The 23,074-nt window shown below is 42.7% G+C and overlaps 1 protein-coding gene across 6 annotated transcripts in view; it reads right to left on the reverse strand.

Moving 5' to 3' along the window:
• SETD4 (SET domain containing 4) overlaps nt 1-21,981 on the reverse strand; it is a 63,520-nt gene extending 41,539 nt beyond the window's left edge. For 4 of the 6 annotated variants that reach the window (XR_009402601.1, XM_059392313.1, XM_059392316.1 and 1 more), the window contains exons 1-8: nt 21,737-21,981; nt 19,959-20,127; nt 13,540-13,635; nt 9,673-9,710; nt 6,904-6,992; nt 4,715-5,144; nt 2,495-2,669; nt 729-810 (exon numbers count right to left, since the gene is read on the reverse strand). Coding sequence is in view for 5 of the 6 variants with exons in the window: in XM_059392313.1 (XP_059248296.1) it covers nt 729-810; nt 2,495-2,669; nt 4,715-5,144; nt 6,904-6,992; nt 9,673-9,710; nt 13,540-13,635; nt 19,959-20,031 (983 nt within the window). In the remaining variant the exon portion in view is untranslated. Of the gene's footprint in view, nt 1-728; nt 811-2,494; nt 2,670-4,714; nt 5,145-6,903; nt 6,993-9,672; nt 9,711-12,937; nt 13,095-13,539; nt 13,636-19,958; nt 20,128-21,446; nt 21,708-21,736 lie in introns of those variants that run through there. The other 2 variants (XM_059392314.1, XM_059392315.1) reach the window with 2 other exon arrangements.
• Nucleotides 21,982-23,074: the final 1,093 nt, after the last annotated feature.

Raw genomic sequence — 23,074 nt, forward strand, 5'->3', positions numbered from 1 at the left:
CTCTCTCTCTCAAATAAAAGTCTTTAAGTAAAAAAAAAAAAAAAAAAAAAAAAAAAGGCGGGGGGGAGGGATAAAAAAACAACTTTCCCACTGATTTCAGTAAGGAGCTACAATCTGGTTGAGGAAGCCAGAGGAAGAGGGTCAGTGCCACAGGTCCCAGGGAGATGAAAGATGAAGAATCAGAGCTCCCTGGGCACCAAACAAATGGTAACCACCACAGTCAGAGTGCCCTCACACTGCTACTGGAACCATGTAAAACTTCATTTTATTTAGAGAAGAAAATCTGAGAGAGTCTCCACTTGGCATGGAATCACCCAGCCAACACCGGCAGTCCTGCACCCTAAGTGCCTACACCATGTTACTGAGTGACTGACCAAGAGCCAGCCTGGCAATGCAGGAGCCCAATGCCATCCCACTGACCACGTATTGGAGACAAACACCTGGCTACCAATCCATACAAACAGGGCTTATACAAATAGGGCTTTCTTTTAGTACAATAATACTTCAACTTTGTATCTTATGTCCCCAAGTAAGTTTCTTGAAAAGTATCTTTACACTTTTTGTGTGCCCCACATGAAGCACAATTTACTACACATAGTAAATGCTCAATAAATACCTACCTGTCAACTGATACAGTCTGGATGTATCTCGTATCTCTAGAAATGCTACCTCAATTTTCTTACCAGTTTCCTGAAGAAATAATTTTAAGAGACAGAGAAAATACTTACTCTATAAAGTCATGATCCTTCAAAATGGAAATCTTCTTGTTCATTTGTTTATCTGTTGATGGCAGATATTTAACAAGTAGATCTACAAAAAGAAAAAAAAAGGAAACAGAAAAAGGAAATTTAGGGTGTCATCAGACAAAAGTGTGGGCCTTCTACAATTACTTTCCCTTCCACCAACAATCAAGACATGCAATGTGTGTTGTGCATTAACTGATGAACCACTGAACACTACATCAAAAACTAATGATGTATTACGCAGTGGCTAACTGAACATAATTTTAAAAAGAGTAAAATAAAAATTTCAAAAAAAAAGACATGTAAACAGTTTTTCCTAATTCACACCAAAAAGCTCCAATCAAGTCCAAATCAAGATCTTTATTAACCCCTGGAAAGCTACAGAATTTCAGGGCAGGGAGGAAAACATCCATAACCTCAACACACATTCCCACTAAGCAAATTAACCCACAAAACCTGGTAATTAAGACAGTGGCAGATGCAGGAAGTTAAACCCACTACCCACTACAAACATGAATAATTGTTTATAATGATGTTTCCAAAAGTCAGAATTCGAAATTGGGTATTAGTGATTATAATCATAAGCAATTAAAAGTGAACATGTAAAAATTAACAAAACTTGTTGAGATAGCAGGGTAATGACTGATTTTTCTGTTTTTAAAAATCTCTTTTATATTTCTATGTCTTGGTTTTAAAAATGTAAAAATAACTAAAATGTAAATTGTGTCCAAACTTTGCAAATCAGTATTTCATGGTCAACAATATTAAAATTATTCTGGTACCAGGAGGCTAATCTCAAAGCTAGTTGTCCAAGAGACCCAGCAAGGCCCAGTTTTTGCTTTTAATTTCTATTTTGAGAAATAACACTATTATTCTGCCTATAGGACCGAGTAGTTTCACCCTGAACAAGTTTCTACTTCATACAACTTATATTAAAACTACCCCAAATTATACAGTCAGTAAATCTCTGGCCATATTTCTACAAACTACTCCTCTGCTGCTTCAGGAGAAGGGGGAAAGAAACATTTTTCTATATACTGTTATTAATAGTATATTTGGAATTTCCACAGCATTAATTTAACAGCTAAATTCTTATTTTCAAAAATAGTAATACTGATGATGGCTAATTAGTAGGTCACAGAAAAACATAAATGAAATCAATATATCATCATGGCATTAACCTCCAAGACAATAACTATGTAATATATTTATCCCTGTCATAGCACCTCATACAAACTGGTAAGATACTAGACATGATCTTAGCCAAAAGGCTGAGAAGCAATCACACAGTAAATGCTTAAATTTAATTTTTTAAGTTTTTTGTTTCTCTAATCTATCCTGTATTTAGTGACAGTGAACAAAAGTTACCATTTCTTCCCATCTTTTTAATTATTAAAATATTACTATATTAATTGATTAGTAATATTAATATATTATATATTAAATGTTATATTATATTCATTTCCTCAGTGGTCTTTCTTTTCTCCCATTCTACTGTCTGACCTAATGCAACAACTTTTCTCAGCTCTTCCTTTCCTTGGTAGTGACCAGAGCCTTGTTTTTCACTTCAACATTCAAATTACATGGTCAGTGAGTGCCTTCCCCTACCTAGGGGAAAATAAATGATACACATTTTAAGGTTTTTGCCATTTTTACTAAAACTTTAAAAAATCCACATCCTCAGATGGCGTTAAAAAAAAAAAAAAAAAAAAGGACTGTATCTTCGTAGTAAGAACAAAGCTGCTTCCAACCTGCTGAGACATAAACACAAGCATGAGGATTCTGGATGGACACGAATCCGTATTCCAGGAGCAGCCGCTGGTTATCATGGGGGCCATAGCAGATGAACACCTGTTCATGCTTCCTGCAGCCTGAAGCCGTTCTGACTTCATAACAGCGAGTTTCCTCATTAAATGCTGCTTTTACCTAGGCAAAAAAAATCATTAACGATTTTTTTAAAGCCAAGCATAAAACTGAAAATATTAAGTTTGCTGTATTAAAGTCAGATGCAGCTTTCAAACTCTCATCACAGTGTGAATTCAACCACATATGGGAACATGCCGGCCCTGCACTTGGGGCTCCTGGGTGCCTCCACGTCCCCGCTCAGTGAGGGGGAGGTGGCCTGCCCAAGGGCTCTCAGGATGGCCAGATGCAGGACACGTGAAAGCAGACAGGTACGCCAGAGAGTGGTTCACCAGTCACATATACAGCCTAGGTAAGGACACCCCAGCCACACAGGGGCTACGCTTGGGAACTGTGGGACCTGCAGGAGCCACAGGAAGCAGGCTCGGGAGTAAAAGGAAGTGACCCCGTCTCCTGCGGGGAGATGTGAGCGCTCGCGTGAAGAGGCAGACAGGAAGAAGAAACCATTAGGCTGAGGGCCGGGTGATGGGGCCTTTCCCTCTGGGTTGGGGGCATATCCAGGGAGAGCAGAGGAACTCACAGTCAGACCCCTGGGGCCCTGTGATGCCCAAAGATGTCAAGGCAACACATGAATTTCAGGCCTCAGGATACACAGCGTTCGGGCAGCAGGATACTGATTGACACAATGATAGGGATTTTTTGACAGTTCTGTTAGTTAACAGACTGCAGAGGAAAGAACCAAGATGATCCACCTGCCCTCCACACTGAGGAGGGGTACAAGAGCTGAGGCCGCCACACTCCACAGTAAAGCCCAGTGAGGACGAGGAGGAGGAACCGGGCTGAAATTCTCAGCTTGCAACATCAACAGACTAGGGCCACGGTTTCAAGTTACTTGCCAAAAGCAGGAGGTAATGCGCTTTAGACCAAGGGTCAACAATCTTTTTTCCATAAAGGGCCAACGAGCAAGTAATTTAGGCTCTGCCGGGGCCACTGGGCCACATACCCACAGGCTGTAGTTTGTGGGGCCCCTATGAAGGCTGTCGAATCACTGGCTTAGAGCACAAACGCACTAACGGCCCGATACAAATAAAGTCACCCCAGTGAGGACTGACTCAGCCCTGTGTCCAGCACCCGTTTACAGGCACGGCGCTGACATTAATTCATCAACATCAGCCACAGAAACAGCCATCAAACCTCCATCTCCTTTGCTGAATATTGTCAGAAATGCATCTTTCTCAACAGTAGCAAGCAGACAGGCAAGGAGACTGCCTCTGCCTCAGAAAGCACAGTACAGGCCTCCCTGTGCTCGCCTCGCACCAGTACGTGGGCTAGCCGGGGGCCATCCATCTTCTCCAGGCGGGGTGCAGTACGAAGAGAAAAGCGTCAGCAAGGGCCCAGCCACTGTACCTCTAACAGACCCTGACAGATTACAGGTGAGCTGACATAGGGACACCTTTGCCCTCAAAGCCAGGCACCAACCTCAGCATGCCTACCCTAAGTCGTCACCTTTATGTGCGATTCGGGAAAGAGCTGCAGACGAGCTCTCTGACTATCTCCCAAAGAGGGATTCTGTAATGTTTCCCAGACTCCTTTTCCCCACAAATATTCATCCATTCAGCAAAGGTTTACCAAGTCTTTACTAGGTGCCTGACCCGCAACTGGGTTACAGGGAGAAAAAGGCACAGTCTCTTCAAATCCTTACACAGCTCAGAGACGGAGACAACAAGTCAATCACTGATCACAGCAAAGATAGATACTGACAGCGATATCACCAGGTGTAACAAGGAATGGGACAGGAGAGCAGTCAGGACTTTAGTCCCCATACTAGCCAAGAGGAAAGAGGACTTTGCACCAAAGCTGGGGGGTGAGGGGTGCTGCTGGTTAAGGCTGTATCAAGGGATGTAGCTCTGCTGGCCTGGAAAGCAGAGTGGGAAAACAAAAGAACAGGATGCCAGAAAGGAAAAGGGGGCTGGGAGAAAAGTCAGAAAAATACCTGGTGGGGGTAGATTTCCCTAAAGCCAGCAACACCTCCCTCCGTGGTTTCAAAGTCAGGTTCTACACGTCAGAGTCCTTCCTATCAAACAGAACATGTTTGTCTTGTGTCTCACCTGGACATCTGGGCTGTGATTCAGCAGATCCAAGTACGGGGCGAGCGCGTAGGTGTCCGGCTCTGGAGAAAAGCATTTCCTCTGCCCATGCTTCATGTACACAGCTCTGGTGTTGACCGTGCACCAAGCCCACAGGAGGGCACTGTAGCTAAAAATGTTCTCAACAGCCTCAGAAAACAGAGGCTGCAGGGAAGAGAAAAAGTCTCTGGAGGAAGAAAAGAACCCCTGCACACGGGCTCTCTGCTCTTCAGCCTTTGCCTTCAAAGGTTCAGGAAACAGATTCACCACTTTTGGCTCCAAACATACGGGGCAGGTGTAGGCCTTTGGTAAAATGTCCAGGTAAGGCTTCCAGAGAGACTGGTCCCCAGCATGCTTTTCTGAAACTAAAAAGGTGCACAGAGCCAGAAGAGGAGATGGAGGAGGCTGGCACCTTTTAAAAAATACAAGCCAGATTAAAAGAATTACTTTGATTCAAAATATGGAATCAGCTAGAGACACAGGTATCCTAGTGGTTTGTTCTGCTCCCAGAGGGACTGTGGCCAAACTGCCAGCGCACGCCGAGCTTACTCCGTGCACCAGGAGAGGGTTTTGCTTCCTCAAGACTTTCCTCTCCAGAGCGCATCCCACCGTAAATGCCCTAAGCAAGTCACACTGATGAGTGACAAGAGCTGTCTCACTACCCCAAGTTCCAGCTTTGTTTGCAAGAGAATCCTTTTTGCAAGCAACCTCTTTGTTTCTGACTTGGTTCTCCAATTTTAAAGCTTCTGCTCCAAGTTCACTTATTTTGCTTGGATAAAGGTATCAAACTTCGTGGGGGCAAAAACTGGTGGAAAAGAACCTATACCTGCCCCACCCAATACAGTAACCACTGGGTACACGTAGTTATTTCAGTTTTAGTTATTCAAAATTAAGTAAAATTTAAAATTCAATTCCTCAGTCATGTAGGTCACTTTTCAAGTGTTCAACAGGCGTATGTGGTTAACGGCCACCACAGTGGACAGCACAGAGTGAAACATTTCTACTGCGAAAGTTCTACTGTGTGACACTAACCTAACAGAAAACTGAATCACCTCATTATATATTTGCTACAGTTCTAAAGTTTTAATTCCTAAATTTACCCACTCTATTAAAAATTACACACTGTGGTATTTTTATTTGTTATCAATAAAAAGATTTCATGTTGCAGTAATCTTTTAGAAAAGTTTTCATTAAACCTTCAAAGTCCAGGGACGCCTGGGTGGCTCAGTTGGTTAAGCAGCTGCCTTCGGCTCAGGTCATGATCCCAGCATCCTGGGATCGAGTCCAACATCGGGCCCCTTGCTCCACAGGGAGCCTGCTTCTCCCTCTGACTCTTCCTTCCACTCTGTCTGCCTGCGCTCGCTCTCACTTACTCTCTCTCTGACAAATAAATAAATAAAAATCTTTAAAAAAAAAAAAAAAAAACCTTCAAAGTCCAGATTCCTATACTGTGAAAATAGCCTGCTCAAAATTTCAGAATGACATAGAAAATGTTAATACTAAGAGCATCGCTGCTTTTACTCAGGCCAATAAAGATACATTTGCCCTCATAAAAACGTGTCAAGGAGATTAAAAGTCCAGAACTTAGACTCTGAGAAGAAACAATACAATCTTACAACCCTCATAATTTAGAAACCCCTTCTGCTACGGACCCCATTCAAGCTGTCCTCAGCAAGTTCCTCAGAACAAAGACCCACTATAACAAAAGCCAGAAAATAGTTCTTCTATTCTGGCTTCCTTTCTTCTACACTAAACAAAACTACACTTTCGTAACCTCAACAGCTCTTCGTGGTGGAGGGAGAGTTCGAGCAGATACAGTAAGGGTGAAAAGAAGAGTATCGTGTGGAGCACAGGCTAGGAGGACTCGGGGCACTCAGAAGGACGGCCATCTATTCTCTCACTTTATCTTCATTTCCTAGTAAGTGATAGATGAGGATTCGAGCCCACATCCCAGGCAGCCTATTAAAACCCTTAAAAATGCAGCTTAAAATGAATTAAGAACACAACTTCGAGAACAGAGTAAACCTTCTGAATCACTTCAAACATGTATGAGGTATACAAAGGGGCTCATCCTAACACACTATGCCTTACTTAAAGGACTTTATCTGCCAATGCTGCAGACTTTACAAGACAAGCATGTGCACCAGACGAGCGTGTGTATGTTCACTTACTTAGCAATGTACGTCCCTAAGTAGCTTCTAATCACTGTGTCCGTGGTGAGCAGGCAACTCTCGGGCAACGAAATAATCATCTGTCCCTCCTTACCAAAAAGAAAGTAAAGTTTAGAACACCTGCACTTTGAGAAGGACCTGTGTCCTGCAGTCCACGATTATCTACTAAGAACCCAGGATAACCCGACCATAGACACCAAAGAGCCCACCAACCATCTGGCTCCCAAGCCCGAGTCGGCGGATGCAGGCAAGTCTGCTCCAACAGCGGGTACTACAACCCCAACAAGAATGAAGGGTTCATTATACGACTGACATCCACTAGCAGTCAGCCCTTCACCAGAAAGGAATGTGGAAACTCTCTTGACAGATCCTATCACTACTTCACTTTCTTATACCAGGAAACAGTGTTATAGGAAATAGGCAGAAACCACTCAAAGTAACTCCATCTGGTGAAATCCATGTGTCCAGTGACTGCTCCCAGCAAACGCCTACTCTTCATATGACCTGTGCCAAAACAGACTAAGAAAAGGGCAGCCCAGCCAGCACAAGGGTCTCATTTTACCACATGCAAAAGTAGAGTTTTCAGTTCCTCCCACTGAGATAGAAACACAAAGAAAAATTAAGATGTCAAGTCAAAGACACCAGAAACAAATAAAGCATTAAGAAGCCTAACGTTAATTAAGATCCCAGCTTCCATTGTAATTGGCATCTAAGTTGGTTAAATAATCTCAGCCAATAATCTTCTGGGTTCCATTTCTGGTTTCCTCATGTGTGAATCAAGATCAAGATGGACAATCACTACAGTCCCTTCCTGCTCCAACACTGCACAATTTTCTGATTTTAATAACCCACTTAATAAAATGTTCTATATCCTGACTACAGTAAACCTCTTGATTAACACTTACCAAACTGGATGCTTAAAATCTGTGCATTTCACCAGGCGTAAAATATGTACCAGTTTTCAAAAAGTTTAACCAAAGATCATATTGGAAAGATGTGAAGCAACTGCCAATTATCATTTCATTATCTAAACAAAGACTACCTACGTTTACTGCCATATACATGAGAAGTATATCTCCCCTCCCAAACAGAACACAATTATGTTTCCTCAAAAAATAAAAATACTGTACAATGTGACTGTACTTAATATTATTGAACTGTACACTCGAAAATGGCTAAGATAGTAAATTTCGTCATGTATGTTTTAAAATTATAAAGTTTTAGGGGTACGTGGCTGGCTCTGTCAGTTAAGTGGCGGCCCTCATGATTCCAGGGTCCCTGCTTAGCAGAGAGCCTGCTTTCCTCTCTCCCCCGGCTTGCCGCTCTGCTTAGTTGTGCTCTCTATATCCCTATCAAATTAATAAATAAAATCTTAAAAATAAATAAATAAATAAAGTTTTAGATTTAAAAAGTAGCCCAAGAGAAATGGAACATTTAAAAGTACCATTCTTTAGGCTAAATGTGTAAGTGATAGCTGGATTTCAAAGTTAAGGAACTTTTAAAGGGGCACCCGGGTGGCTCAGTGGGTTAAGCCTCTGCCTTCGGCTCAGGTCATGGTCCCAGGGTCCTGGGATCGAGCCCCGAATCGGGCTCTCTGCCCAGTAGGGAGCCTGCTTCCCCCTCTCTCTCTGCCTGCCTCTCTGCCTGCTTGTGATCTGCCTGTCAAATAAATAAATAAAATCTTTAAAAAAAAAAAAAGTTAAGGAACTAAAAATAAATTAAGGAATTCTAGCTTCACAGAAAATTTGCATTAGATATCCTTTAAATAGCATAGAAAGAACTAAAGTGGACCTTGGAGATCATCTATGTCATTTACCTCCTCATTTTCCAGGTTAGGAAACAAGCCAAGGGGGTCCCACCACCAGCTGAAGATAATCCTGGGATAGGCTCTGAGGCTCTGCCCACTGCTTACTCAGGCTTATGCTTATTCAGGCTTGTACTTGGCATACTAAGCACACCCTCTCAGATGAGAGCCGCTCCCTCCCTGGCTCTTTAAAATCTAGTCTGCTTTAGGGGCACCCGGGTGACTCAGTGGGTTAAAGCCTCTGCCTTCGGCTCAGGTCATGATCTCAGGGTCCTGGGATTGAGCCCCACAGCAGGCTCTCTGCTCAGCAGGGAGCCTGCTTCCCGCCCCCCTCTGCCTGCCTCTCTGCCTACTTGTGATCTCTGCCAAATAAATAAATAAATAAAATCTTTAAAAATATATATATAAAGTCTGCTTTACACAGTTTGCTGTGCAGAGGCAGCTAGTTGCCAATCCAACATGCCTTCTCTCCTGCCGTTAGTGCAATCCTATCGGGAGGTCACTGCACAAGGGACCTCTCTCACAGCCAGGGGACTGTACCCAGTCACTGGCAGATGTGACAGGACTGGAACTTTCTCAAAAGAAGGAAACCTGCCCTTCTTCACCCCTTGTTCCATCTTGCCGTTCAAGCTCCAGGAGCTACTCCCTGGACCTGAGTGAAAGGGACTCCCTTTAGAATGCGGACAGAGAGCTTGAAGGACTCTGGGCCTCCCACAGCCATGGGATCGCCACACCAGCCCAGGTCTGCCCATCCAGGCTTGTTTACTTGAGAACAAAATTAAGTTCCACTCTGTTACTTTGGGTTTGTCTCCTATGCAGCAAACTTAAAGCTAAATTATATTCAAACGTATCCTTGGGTAAAAAATGGCTGTGTATCTTAAATATTTTTAATTTACTTGATTTGAATTCACAAAAACAAAGTAGCAAAATCTACATTAGATTTCAAGGATTAGAGAAATTCTCACCTGTAGGGATGTTTTGCTCATCAGCCCTCTTCCTGTACCTAAGACACAAAGAAAAAAAAAAGGTAAAAATCCTACAATGTCCAAAAAAACAAAAAACTTATAATACCTTCAAGATCTTAAGGATATCATTTTAAATAAAACATGCAATTGAACAGGGGTGCCTCAGTGGCTCATTCAGTTAAGCATCTGACTCTTGGTTTCAGCTCAGGTCATGATTTCATGGGATTGAGCCCCGCATCAGGCTCTGAGCTCAGTGGGGAGTCTGCTTAAAGATCCTCTCCCTCTACTCCCCCATCCTGCTCTGGCTCTCTCTCTCTCTCTCTCTTTTTCAAATAAGTAAATAAATCGTTTTTAAGATGCTACTGAACCTCAAAATTACACCAAGCTGAAGCTGGATCTCTCTCTCATCCTTTGACTCCCAGGGGAAAGAGATCAAGAAGCTGTTCCAGAAAATGTCCTGACCTCCTTTGGGGCTTATAACCCCTGAAGAGCAAAGAGTAAAGACCTAGAGATCATCAACTTTATACAGACCTGCTACCGGGAGTGTTACCCAGTAGGACTGGGTGTCCTTCAAGCTGGACCCTTTCCCCTGCGGCCAGCCCGCTGGGCTGGGGGCCTACTTCCAATGCCCACCCAACCTGAAAAGCTAAACCCTCAAACCACTTTTACCCACTACCGAACCCAGCTTTCCCAATGATGATCTTGAGGCCTCTTTGACTGGCTGACCAGTAAATCCACCCAGCTCCCGCAAAGCTGAGTGGACTACACCCTCCCCTCCCTGACCATGAAAACCATTGGACTCTCCTTGACTGGGTGAGCTCAACAGGGGAGATCCAAGACCACCTCCTCCCTGTGAGCCAAGGCCTCGGCCAGAGCAGTCACAGCACATAACTTCACCAGCTACACTGTCAACACCACTACTGCCCAGAAATTTACCCTTCTAAGCCCAAGGCTCCTTTCCTGTAACAGTCAGCAGCTCTTCTGGCAGGCCTAGGTACACTATGACCTATAATTATCATACGGGGTACAGAATATCCACTTTTTCAAATTCATAGTCCTTGATCTTTTTCTTTCTCTCTCAACTAGGAAGGAATGTAATTCAGCAAAGGTCAAGCCCTGCAGGTCTACTGGGAGCTCCCAGTTCATGGAGGGAACTCCTGCCTTGATCCTGGCTCAGATGTCTGGCAAGTCTGATTTGATGAATCCTAACTCATCTACCCACCCAGACGCACACTATCTACTCGGACACCTGGTTTTGGTTTCAAAAACTTATTTAATTTCTTCCATGTGTGCCATAGCAGAGTTAATCATTCCTGTGGGCCAGAACCCTTCCTGGAACCGAGTTACTAATGGGAGGATTTTATTTCTATGGGGTCATTCTTTAAAAGACTCGTGTGCTAAATTAAGTGGAAATTTCTCTTCAAATACATGTATGAACAGAATGTGGCATATGGAATAAATCTGGAAGATACTTCACCTGTATTTCTACAATACAGCATCCAGTATCGGAAAACAAATCACAGTAACCTGCACTTACCAAGGCAAGGTAGGAAGTGGCCATTAGGATCCTATAAAAGGAATACTTATTATAGACTTTCCTGCACCCGAAAATTTCTACTATCATAAGTCCACCTCAGAGACCCAGATTTGGCCAGTTCTTTTGGTGGCAAAAACGAATACTGGGGTCAATTCCCAAAGCATAAATCCTGCTTGCAACTTAGAAATCCTTCCTTGGCCCTCCACAAACTAAGATTAATTCCCCAGAATTTTGTACATTTTGAGAGACTCCCATAAACGTTCCCTCTTAATAGATTAAAGATAAAGGTATATAAAGCATTTTGGGAAAATATGTTGAAATCCCAACCCACAATGTGATGACATTAGGAGGTAGGGACGTTTGATAAATGTTTAGGTCATAAAGACAGAGCCTCATGAATGGGATTTAGTGCCTACTACAGCAGTAAGAGACCAGAAAGCTTGTCCAGCTCCCAGCTCTGTGTCACGTGAGGACCCAACTTGAAGATGGTAATTTGCAAATCTGTAATCAGTCCTCACTAGACCCTGAACTTGCCCATAACTTGATCTTAGCCTTCCCAGCCCCCAACTGTGAGGAAGGAATTGGTCATCACCCAGTCTATGGTAATTTGTTATAGCAGCCAAAACTGAGTAGGACAGAAGGTTCCCTGACCCCAGAACTGGAACTAGTGGGCTAGGATCATTACCAAACCATTGTACTTTAGCTGCTCTGTGACCATGAATCTGGAGGTGGGCCTGGAAAGAGTTGCACCATTAAAAATGGTTAAGTCTTCATTGCTCCAAATTATAGATAGATTATTTCTTTTTAGGCATTCCACTTAGACATATGCCAGTCCCTGCTTGATAAGTTTAATCCTATCCTTCTTAAGTCAAAGTGACTCCTGAGGCATAGATCAGCCAAAGGCATAAGTCCACTCCTGACACTATTTTCTCTAGACCACCTTGTGAAGAACACCATCCAGTAAAATCTAACAGTGTGGCTTTTCCTGTTTTTGTGCTTCTTGACACATAAAAACAGAAAGTTAAACATTCTGTTAGAGGCTGACAAAAATAGTTTACCATTTTAAATAGGAGCAGCCCTAACACGTAATGGCTCGAAGCAAGCGTTTTAGGCCAAAGTCATCATAATGCATACGGAACAACTTTAGACACATCACCTCATTCAACCACAGCCACACAGTGATAAATCGTTTATCCTGACAATGTATAAGGAAGTTAACCTGCTCAAAGCTAAATTACCTAATGGGTATTTAATCATATCAGTCTTGAAAAGGAGCAGAGAGGTGTACAATTTAATCTTCTGTAAAAGATCCGCACCTGCCCTGTGCTGTAAAACTTCAAGGCCCTGACTGCACAACTGTGTCTATGGTACAGCAGACCCGGAATCCCTTTGAAGGCCCTCCCCATGGTAACATCCTCAAGCCCACATATGGACAGAACTGGGTGGTACTGAATGCAGGCACACACCCAGAGAATGTTCCCGAAGAAAATACTAACCTACACTCCAATGATAAGCTCCTCAATTCCAGAAAATTATTTTAATCTACCTCTGCTTAGGTGACTGTTGAACTAAGGCCACACAAAAGGCTCCTCTTCTAACACCTGGGGAGCACACCCACAAACCGGCAAAGGGAGTAGTATCTGCTCAGGCCTCCCTAAGGACATCTGTCCTCCAGCTACACCAGCAGAGAAAAGCACCTCCTTATTTTGGAAAACAACTGTGACTCACCTGAGTTATGGGATAATCCCATCAGCCTGCCCGGCTTGAAAATCCCAAGAAATCACTATGAGTTTGATGATAAGGGTGTCACATTACAGAAGTGTCTTCCCTATGAAGACTCAATGAAGACATTTCCCCCAGGTCTAAGCTCCAGAAGTTCCCAATTCTGTTAAGTAAACAACTTAGTTTTGTTTACAGAATACAAAGACTCAGGTAACTGATCATATAAATGGACTCGCTATTAGAAAGATTAAGTTATAATTTGTGGCTGATCTCTGACAAGTATGCAGGATCTTAGAATCACGGCTTTTATGTATTATTCTTATCCCTGCCTTCCTCTTATTTTCCTATTCTCATTTCCCTTTTTTTTAATTTTTAATATTATTTTGCCATTTTGGAATTTCTCCCCAAAAGCCATTCAATTTATTTTTTGAACAAAGTAATGTGTAAATCAATATTATAGCTACAAAGGAGGAAGTCTGACACACAATAGGAGATGTGCTCCCAGAGAGAATACCGCCCATCTTCAAGAACTAACCCTGCTTTCCCATCACCTGAGCCCACATGTCTCTCACGTGAGCAAAGTCCTGAGAATTGATGCCAGACCTTACCTGGAAAACAAGCAGGTATTAAGTTTGTATCTTCAAACTTCCTGCCTTTCAGCCACTTCTTAAACTCTATGAATTCAGGCTTCCAGCTCTCATTCACTAATCAAGAGAAGAAAGAAAAAAATGGTATTAAAATCACTACATAATCAGAGCACCATTTATAAAAAGTACTGTCTCAGGGGCACATGGGTGGCTCAGTCAGTTAAGCATCTGACTCTTGATTTCAGCTCAGGTCAAGATCTCAGGGTCGTGAGATCAAGACCCACATCATGCTCCATGCTCGGCATGAAGCCTGCTGAAGATTCTCTCCCCACTCCCTCTGCTCCTCCCTATACCCCACTTATGCTACTTCAAAAAAATAAATAATGAATAAATAAAAAGTAACTGTCTCAGACAGATGGTCATATCTTAAAAGAGAATAAGTAACACCTAAATAATGTAAACTAAAAGTGAAAAACCATGCAATCATCTCAAAGAAGCAGAAAAAGCATCTGATAAAATCTAATATTCATGTCTGATCAATAATGCCAACAAGCAAGGAAAGAAAAGAATTTCCTCAACCTGATAATGACCATCTAACAAAAAATCTACAGCTGACATAAGGATGAAAAATTGAGTGCATTCCCCCTAAGATCAGAAACAAGCAAAGGAACAAGACGCTTCCAGTCACCATTGTACTAGTGGTTCTAGCCAGTATAAATGAAAGAAAAATAAATAAAAGGCATCAATTACGGATTGAATTTTGTATCCTCAAAATTCTATGCTGAAGTCCTTCAGTACTTCAAAATATGACTTTAGAGATATAGTGTCTTTATAAGAGAAATCAAGTTAAAATGTAGTCATTAGGGTTGCCCCTATTCCAATATGACTAGTGTCATTATAAAAAGGAAAAGTTTGGACACAGGCACGCAAAGAGGGAAGATGATAGAAGAAACCCGGGGAAGACATTGTCTACAAGCCAAGGAGAGAAGCCTGGAACAGATGCTTCCCTCACAGCCCTGCAAAGAAACCAATCCTGCTGACACCTTAATTTTGGACTTCTAGCCTTCAGAACTGTGAGATAGGGAAATATACAGCTATAAAGGCTAATATGAAAAAAGAAGACCCAATTTAAAAAACAGGCAAAGAAAAAAAATTAAATTAAATTAAAAATAAAAATAATAAAAAACAGGCAAAGGACTTGAAGAAACATTTCTCCAATGATGGTATACAAATGGTGAATAAGTATATTAAAAAAGTTCAACATCATTAATCACTTGGGAAACGCAAATCAAACCTACAATGTGTGTCACCCCATCTCCATTAGGATGGCTACCACCACAAAAAAACAGAAAAAGTGCCAGCAAAGATGTGGAAAACCTGGAACTCTTGAGCACTGCTGGTGAGAATGTAAAATGGTCTAACTGCTATGGTGACTGCTCAAAAAATTAACAGAAGTTTAAAAAAAAAAAAAAAAAAAATTAACAGAAGTGACCCAGCACCCAATTCTGGATATAGATCCAAAATAGAAAGCAGGATCTCGAAGAGAAATCTGCCCATGTTCATAGCAGCATTATTCAAAAATAGCCAAGAGGTGGGAAAAAACAACAAATATCTATCAACAGATAGATGGATAAAGAAAATGTGGCATATATACAATGGAATATTATTCAGCCTTAAAAAGGAAGGAAATTCTGACACATGCTACAACATAGATGAATCTTGAGGGCACTACATTACATGAAATAAGCCGGTCACAAAAAGACAAATACTGTATGATTCCACATACATAAGCTATCTAGAAGAAGTTCACTGAAACAAAAGGTAGAGTGGTAGCTGCTAGGGGCCAGGGAAAAGAAGGGAATGAGGAGTTACTATTATATGGACATACAATCCCAGTTCTGCAAGATGAAAAGAGTTCTGGAGAAAGCTAGACAACAATGTGGATGTACTTTACACTACTGGACTACACTTAAAAATAATTAAAACAGTAAATTTTACAGTATGTGTATTTTACCACAATTAAAATAAAAAATTTTTTAAAAGATCTCAAGTCAGGGCAGGCGCCTGGGTGGCTCAGTGGGTTAAAGCCTCAGCCTTCGGCTTAGGTCATGATCCCAGGGTCATGGGATGGAGCCCTACATCGGGCTCCCTGCTCAGCGGGAAGCCTGCTTGTCACTTTCGCACTCCCCCTGCTATGTTCCCTCTCTCGCTGTGTCCCTCTGTCAAAAAAATTTTAAAAATCTTAAAAAAAAAAAAAAAAAGAACAGACATTTTTCCAAAGAAGGCACACAGATGGCCAACAGACATATGAAAAGATCCTCAACATCAGTCATCATCAAGGAAATGCAAATCAAAACCACAATGAGCGGGGCGCCTGGGTGGCTCAGTGGATTAAAGCTGTTGCCTTGGGCTCAGGTCATGATCTCAGGGTCCTGGGATGGAGCCCCGCATCGGGCTCTCTGCTCAGCAGGGAGCCTGCTTCCCTCTCTGTCTCTGCCTGCCTCTCTGCCTACTTGGGATCTCTCTCTCTGTCAAATAAAATAAATATAATCTTTAAAAAAAAAAAAAAAAACCACAATGAGCTATTACCACACCTATGAGAATGGCTAATATCAAAAACACAAGAAACAACAAGTGTTGGAGAGGATGTGGAGAAAAAGGAACGCCTGCACACTGTTGGCAGGAATGCAAACTGGTACAGCCACTGCGGAAAACAGTTACGGAGCTTCCTCAAAACATTAAAAATAGAATTATCATATCATCCAGTAATTCCACTACTGGGTATTTATCCAAAGAATACAAATACACAGGGCGCCTGGCTGAATCACTCTTTGGGTGTCTGCCTTCAGCTCAAGTCATGATCCCAGGGTCTTGGGATTGAGCCCTGCATTGGGCTCCCTGCTTGGCGGGGAGCCTGCTTCTCCATCTCCCACTCCCCCTGCCTGTGTTCCCACTCTCACTGTCTCTGTCAAATAAATAAATAATAAATAAAGATATGTACACCCCTGTGTTTACTGCAGCATCATTTACAATAGCCAAGATATGAACGCTCCCCAAGTGTTCGAGAGATGAATGGAAGATTACTCAGCCAAAAAAAGAATGAAATCCTGCCATTTACAACATAGGGATGGATCCAGAGGGCATAATACTAAGTGAAATAAGTCAGTAAGAGAAAGACAAACACCCTATGGATATAGATCCAAAATAGAAAGCAGGATCTCACTCCTATGTGGAATTTAAGAAACAAATGAACAAAGTAAAAAAATAAAACACAAACCCTCAGGGGCGCCTGGGTGGCTCAGCGGGTTAAAGCCTCCTCCCTCTCTCTGCCTGCCTCTCTGCCTACTTGTGATCTCTGTCTGTCAAATAAATAAATAAAATATCAAAAAAAAAACCAAAAACCTCAAATTCAGAGAGCAAACCATGGTTGCCAGAGATGAACTGGGTGAGGGGATGGGTGAAAGAGGGGACGGGGAAGACCAGCACGCTTATCCTGATGAGCACTGAGTAAGGTACAGAATGTTCAATCGCTCTATTGTACACTTGAAACTAGTATAATACTGTACATTAATTATACTGGAATTTTAAAAATTAAATGTCATAAAATAAATAAATAAGTAAAAATTAGCATTTTCAGCTCAAAAAATAAAAGAAAGAATGCAAAAAATATATAGACAAGAATTTATACTAAGATAGTATAAATCGAAAACCAATGCGCAAAAATCAATAGCCACGACAAGTACAAACAAGAGCCAGTAAGAAGATGTAATGGAAAGTAATGCCTTACTTACCATAACCACAAAACAAAATTTTAAAAAGGAAAAAAATAAAAAATAAATAAAAAGAAAAAGGAAAAGGAAAAAAAAAGGAAGAAAAAACCAGCTAATAAAAAACATGGGCAAAAGATGGAACTCTCGGGCGCCTGGGTGGCTCAGTGGGTTAAGCCGCTGCCTTCGGCTCAGGTCATGATCTCAGGGTCCTGGGATCGAGTTCCGCATCGGGCTCTCTGCTCAGCAGGGAGCCTGCTTCCTCCTCTCTCTCTGCCTGCCTCTCTGCCTACTTGTGATCTTTCTCTGTCAAATAAATAAATAAAATCTTTAAAAAAAAAAAAAAAAAAAAGATGGAACTCTCATGAACTGTTGAAAGAAATGTGAAGTTATACAACCACTCTGAAAAACAGTTGCGTAGTTTCTTTAAAAGATACACCTACACCCACCATACAATCCAGTCTTTCTAGTCCTAGGGATTTACCCAAGAGAAAAGAAGTCATGCATCCATGCAAGGACTTGTATGCAAATATTCATAACAGCTAAAAATAAAAACAAGCCAAATGTCCATCAACAGAATAAACAACTCATGGAATATATTCAGCAATTAAAAAACAAGGAGCTATTGATACACATAATTATCTTAAAGTAACTATGCTAAGTAAAAGAAGCCAAATACTGTGTTATTAAATCATTTGATATACTATATGATCATATAAACTATTTATCATATAAAGTATAAAATGCAAATAAATTGATAGTGACAGAAAGCAGATCAGTTGTGGCCTGGAAGGGTGGGGTAAGAGCTAAAGAGGGGCAAAAGGAAAGGATTACAAGGGGAAACAAGGAAACTTCTGGAGATGGAGGGATATGTTCATTATCTTGATTGTGGTGATAGTTTCCTATGTGAACATACATGTCAAAATCTATCAAATTATACACCTTAATATTGACATTCATTGTATGTCAAATTATACCTCAATAAAACATTTTTAAAAACAAGATTTAAGGGGTGCCTGGGTGGCTCAGTGGATTAAGCCGCTGCCTTCGGCTCAGGTCATGATCTCTGGGTCCCAAGATGGAGCCCCGCATCGGGCTCTCTGCTCAACAGGGAGCCTGCTTCCTTCTCTCTCTCTGCCTGACTCTCTGCCTACTTATGACCTCTCCTTCTCTGTCAAATAAACAAAATCTTTAAAAAAAAAATTATTTAAAAAAATCCAAGATATGGGGCGCCTGGGTGGCTCAGTGGGTTAAGCCTCTGCCTTCGGTTCAGGTCATGATCCCAGGGGCCTGGGATCGAGTCCCGCATTGGGCTCTCTGCTCAGCAGGGAGCCTGCTTCTCCTCATCTCTCTCTCAGTCTGTCTCTCTGCCTATTTGTGATCTCTCTCTCTGTCAAATAAATAAATAAAATCTTTAAAAAAATAAAAATAAAAAATAAAAAAAATTTAAAAATCCAAGATAAAAGCTTTCCAAAATACCCTACCATAAACTAGAGAACAGATCTTACAGTAACAGCATTTAATCAGTGACTGTGCAATTAGCAACTACGATAGACACAGCACTATGTTAACCACAGTAGGGAATGTTCAACATGTTCTTCAAATACAAAAGCTGACAACTTAGTTGGGAAATAAGACTTCGATAGAAAACAACTAAAAAACCATAGGTCCTTAAGCATCATAAGAAAGGGTGATGTCAGTGAAAACTGAAAATGACATTACCAAAAATGTAAGATCTCACCTCAGTCTTAAAACTTGGAGAAAAACTGAGTAAGCAGGGAGAAGGAAAACAGGTGCTCTAGACTAAAGGATTCTGAGAAACGGCACGGCAGAGGTCGACATGTGTGCGTCATACCCGGGAGAGGTATGGAGAGAACATACTTCTGGTACAAGAGGGCCAGGAGGGAGCCCACAGAGACCAGGCAAAAGGGAATGAATATCCCTGGAGGCTTTAACCCAAAAAAGGCACCATATGAGTAGTTCCTTAGAAAGTGAGATTCAAGCAATAAATGGATACCAGCAAGGAAGAAAAACAAGGGTGTAAGTAAACCAGCAAAGAGCCACCTCAATTCATCTTCCAGTAGTGAAAGAGAGAGGGAGAAGTTAACCTAAGAAAAACTAGATGATATTTAGTAGGATCTTGGTCACAGAAAGCAAAGAAGGAAATAGTAAAAAGACTCCTTCAGATAGTGCTGACAGGCTTGGGGTCAACTAGGAGTTTTACTAATTTTTCTGATAGGCCTGGAGTCAGGAGGATTTTTATTAATTTTTATTAAAAATAACTGCATTTATATAGTACTTTCCAGCTTGCCAAGCACTTCCACATGCAATGTCTTGTTCACACTCCGTTACACTGAATCTGAAATGATGAATTTATACCCAAACACTGATATTCTACAGACAGCTGGAGGTCAGAAGAAAGGTCAGGACTAGAAATAGAAACCTGAGAGTCATCCGTAGAGAAGACACAGTTGAAAGCAATGAGAAACATATTCACAGTCCCACTAGGGACTGTACATAATTAAAAGTACATAATGGCACTATTAAAAAGACTATTCTCTAAGAAATATTCTCTTTGAACATTGCCCATGTGCCTTTGAGAAAAGCTATGTGTATCTGTCAACACCACTCAACCTTCTTTGCACCACTGGCACCAAAAGATCAAAACGGTACCTCCTCTTGATACAGAACTTCTGAAGAGTTTCTGTCTTCTGATCCGGCTTGTTCTTCCTCTTCCCCTCTTCATCCTAAAATTGCAATTTCTGTTCAGTTGTCCAATCTAAAGCAAAAGCATCTTCTTTGCCTTCCTTTCCAATTGTATGACAAACACTCTTCTTTGTACCTACAAGGATTTAAATACACAAACTTACATTATTTGGTAAACCATTTCTCTAAAAAGTGTTTTAGTACAAAAACATTTATACTGTCAGCTAAATCATGATTCTTTGTGCAGTAAGGGAATGCCTATTATATCAGTCCTTCCAAAACGGTTTTATCTTGAGGTCCTACTAAATGCTGATTAATCATAGTAATCCTGGAAACTGATTTCACAACTGCATGCTTTGGTGACGTACACACCTCCATTCTAACCAATATCTACTGAGCACCAACCCAACACACTTTTAAAAAAAAACAGTAGCCATGAAGCCCTCATCAGCCAGTAAGTCTTGGGGGGGGGGAAATCTTCTTTAAAAAAAAAAAAATTCCTAGGGCGCCTGGGTGGCTCAGTGGGTTAAGCCGCTGCCTTCGGCTCAGGTCATGATCTCCGGGTCCTGGGATCAAGTCCCGCATCGGGCTCTCTGCTCAGCAGGAGCCTGCTTCCTCCTCTCTCTCTCTCTGCCTGCCTCTCTGCCTACTCGTGATCTCTCTCTGTCAAATAAATAAATAAAATATTTTAAAAAAAAAATTCCTCTATTAATATGAAGGAAATAATGATTTGTTCTTAGAATCAGGACACTGAAATCAATATAAGTAAAGGGGGGTTGCAACAGATTGGGGAGGGAATGGGGGCCATGAAAAGCAGACAGAACAAAGGAATGATCATAAAATCTAAAATTACTATTGTAGTTTTCACATGCTACGTCTTTAGAAGCATAAAAAATTAAATACATTAACCACACCAGAATGATAGTGGCGTGGAGTATGACGCAACCATTAATAGGAAAAAGGGATGTGCTCAAGTGTCCGAATGTTCAAGATACAGTAAATGGAAAATAAAGCTGCAGAACATTTAAAGATCCCTTTCGTTTGCTTTTGACACATTCAGTATGTTCATAAAACAAGAGAAGTTAAGGAAGGATATTCAAAAACGAGCCTGAGGAGGCAGCTTTTACTATTACTTTTGTATCCTCCCATTCTGTGACTCACCCCTACATGAGCACATAAATCACACAACACGAATATTACTTGTGGGCGTATATGTGCATTTTAACCACACAACTGGTTGCAAAGTCTACTTCTACTAATACCGGACAGAAAAGAGTAACGGGCCCCATGGAAGCCGCCGTGGAAGGCTCCCTGATCTACCCAAGGGCTCGAGCTGGGTCCCGGAGCTAACACGGGCTCGTCCCCTCCGGTGTCCAGAGCCTCGCCAGTACGGGGACGCCCGGCGACAGCACGGCTAACCCCCCGGCCTCGCTCCCACCAGCCTTGGACTCGCACTTGAGACTGAGCCTCCGGCCCTGGAGGGACCAACTCCCGGCCGCAGGCTCCTGAGCATCCCCCAGCGCGTCTCAACCGCGGCTTCTGGGGCGACATCCGCTGAAGGCCGTGCAGAAGACGGGGGCTGGGCGGGAGGAGGCGGGGACTACTGCAGCGCGCTGAACGCCAGGCCCGGGGGGCGTCTGCGAGCTGAGCTGCTCTTTGCACAACAAACAATGAAAACAGAAGGAAAGCGCCAGCACCACCCGCGTCCCCCAGCTTCCGTCACCCCGCAAGTCCTTCCGGCTCACCTCGCGGAGAGGCGGCGGGCCCAGCGCGTGCAGAAACCCAAAGAGGACCCCAGATGAACTCGAGTTAAAGAGCGGGCGCAAGCACAGGTGGTAGACGCCAAGCGCAGGGACGCCCGCCTGCAGCCTTCACCAACCCAAGTCCTCAGTTTCCACCCGGAAGTCACGCCACGCTGTGCCGCCACCCCCGGGCGTGCGTCTGCGCCTGCGCCTGCGCCTGCGGCTGCGCCTGCGGCTGCGGCTAGTTTCCCGGAAGCGCTGCGGCCGCCCCGCCCAGCTGGAGTCTGGAGTATATAAACCCCAGGGCACACCAGCAGGGCACGCCGGCGGGGAGAGTGCGCTCTGTAACCTCCGCCTGCGCAGTCTTTTTTTTTTTTTTTTTTTTTTTAAATAAAGATTTTATTTATTTATTTGACAGAGAGAGATCACAGTAGGCAGAGAGGCAGGCAGAGAGAGAGAGGAGGAAGCAGGCTTCCCGCCGAGCAGGGAGCCCGAGGCGGGACTCGATCCCAGGACCCTGAGATCATGACCTGAGCCGAAGGCAGCGGCTTAACTCACTGAGCCACCCAGGTGCGCCTGCGCAGTCTTATTTTTAGAAGAGGAGAGGGTCCTCCTGGGCGTGCAGCCTCCCAAGGCCGGGCCGGTAAAGCAATCGGCTCCCCTCTTTGTCCCTCGGTACTTCGACCTCCGCCTCGCGCTGGGGCTTTTGCCTCCGCCCCGCCCCGCCCCATCCTCGGTCCTGGCGTCGCCCCACGTGAGTTACAGCCTCGTTACCCCAGTCCCAGCCTTAAAGAGTTCCTGGGTATGGAGCTCAGTTTCTGCCCACCGCCTCCGCACTGTGCTTAATGACTTGCTTCCCAGGAGTACAGTGTGAAGAGGGAAGAAAGTTAACTCCAGTGGAGAAACCTGGCAGATAGTGCCTTGGTCAGGTGATGAGAATTAACGGGGATAAATCATGTTGAAAGCGTGCTCCCCAAATATAGGAAGGGTACTTCACCTCTATGGCATTCCTCCCCAAAACCCATATCCCCAGTTCTTCTTGAGAAAAATATCAGACAAACCCAAAAACGCCCAACCACGTACTTTGACACAATCATGAAAAACAAGCAAACACAGAAGCTCATAAACAAAAAATACAAAAACAAAAAACTAAGGAGACAAGACAGTTACACGTAATGGTGACAGTTACACGTAATGGTGGTATTCTGGAGAGCGTCCTGGAATAGAAGAAAGATTTTAGAGGGAAAGCTAGTAAAATCCAAATATAGCACGCAACTTTGTTAATACTACTATTGAATGTTGCTTTTTTACTTGTGACAAATAATGGATGTTAATTATAAG

This window comes from Mustela nigripes, chromosome 2, assembly GCF_022355385.1.
Source record: "Mustela nigripes isolate SB6536 chromosome 2, MUSNIG.SB6536, whole genome shotgun sequence".
NCBI lineage: Eukaryota > Metazoa > Chordata > Mammalia > Carnivora > Mustelidae > Mustela > Mustela nigripes.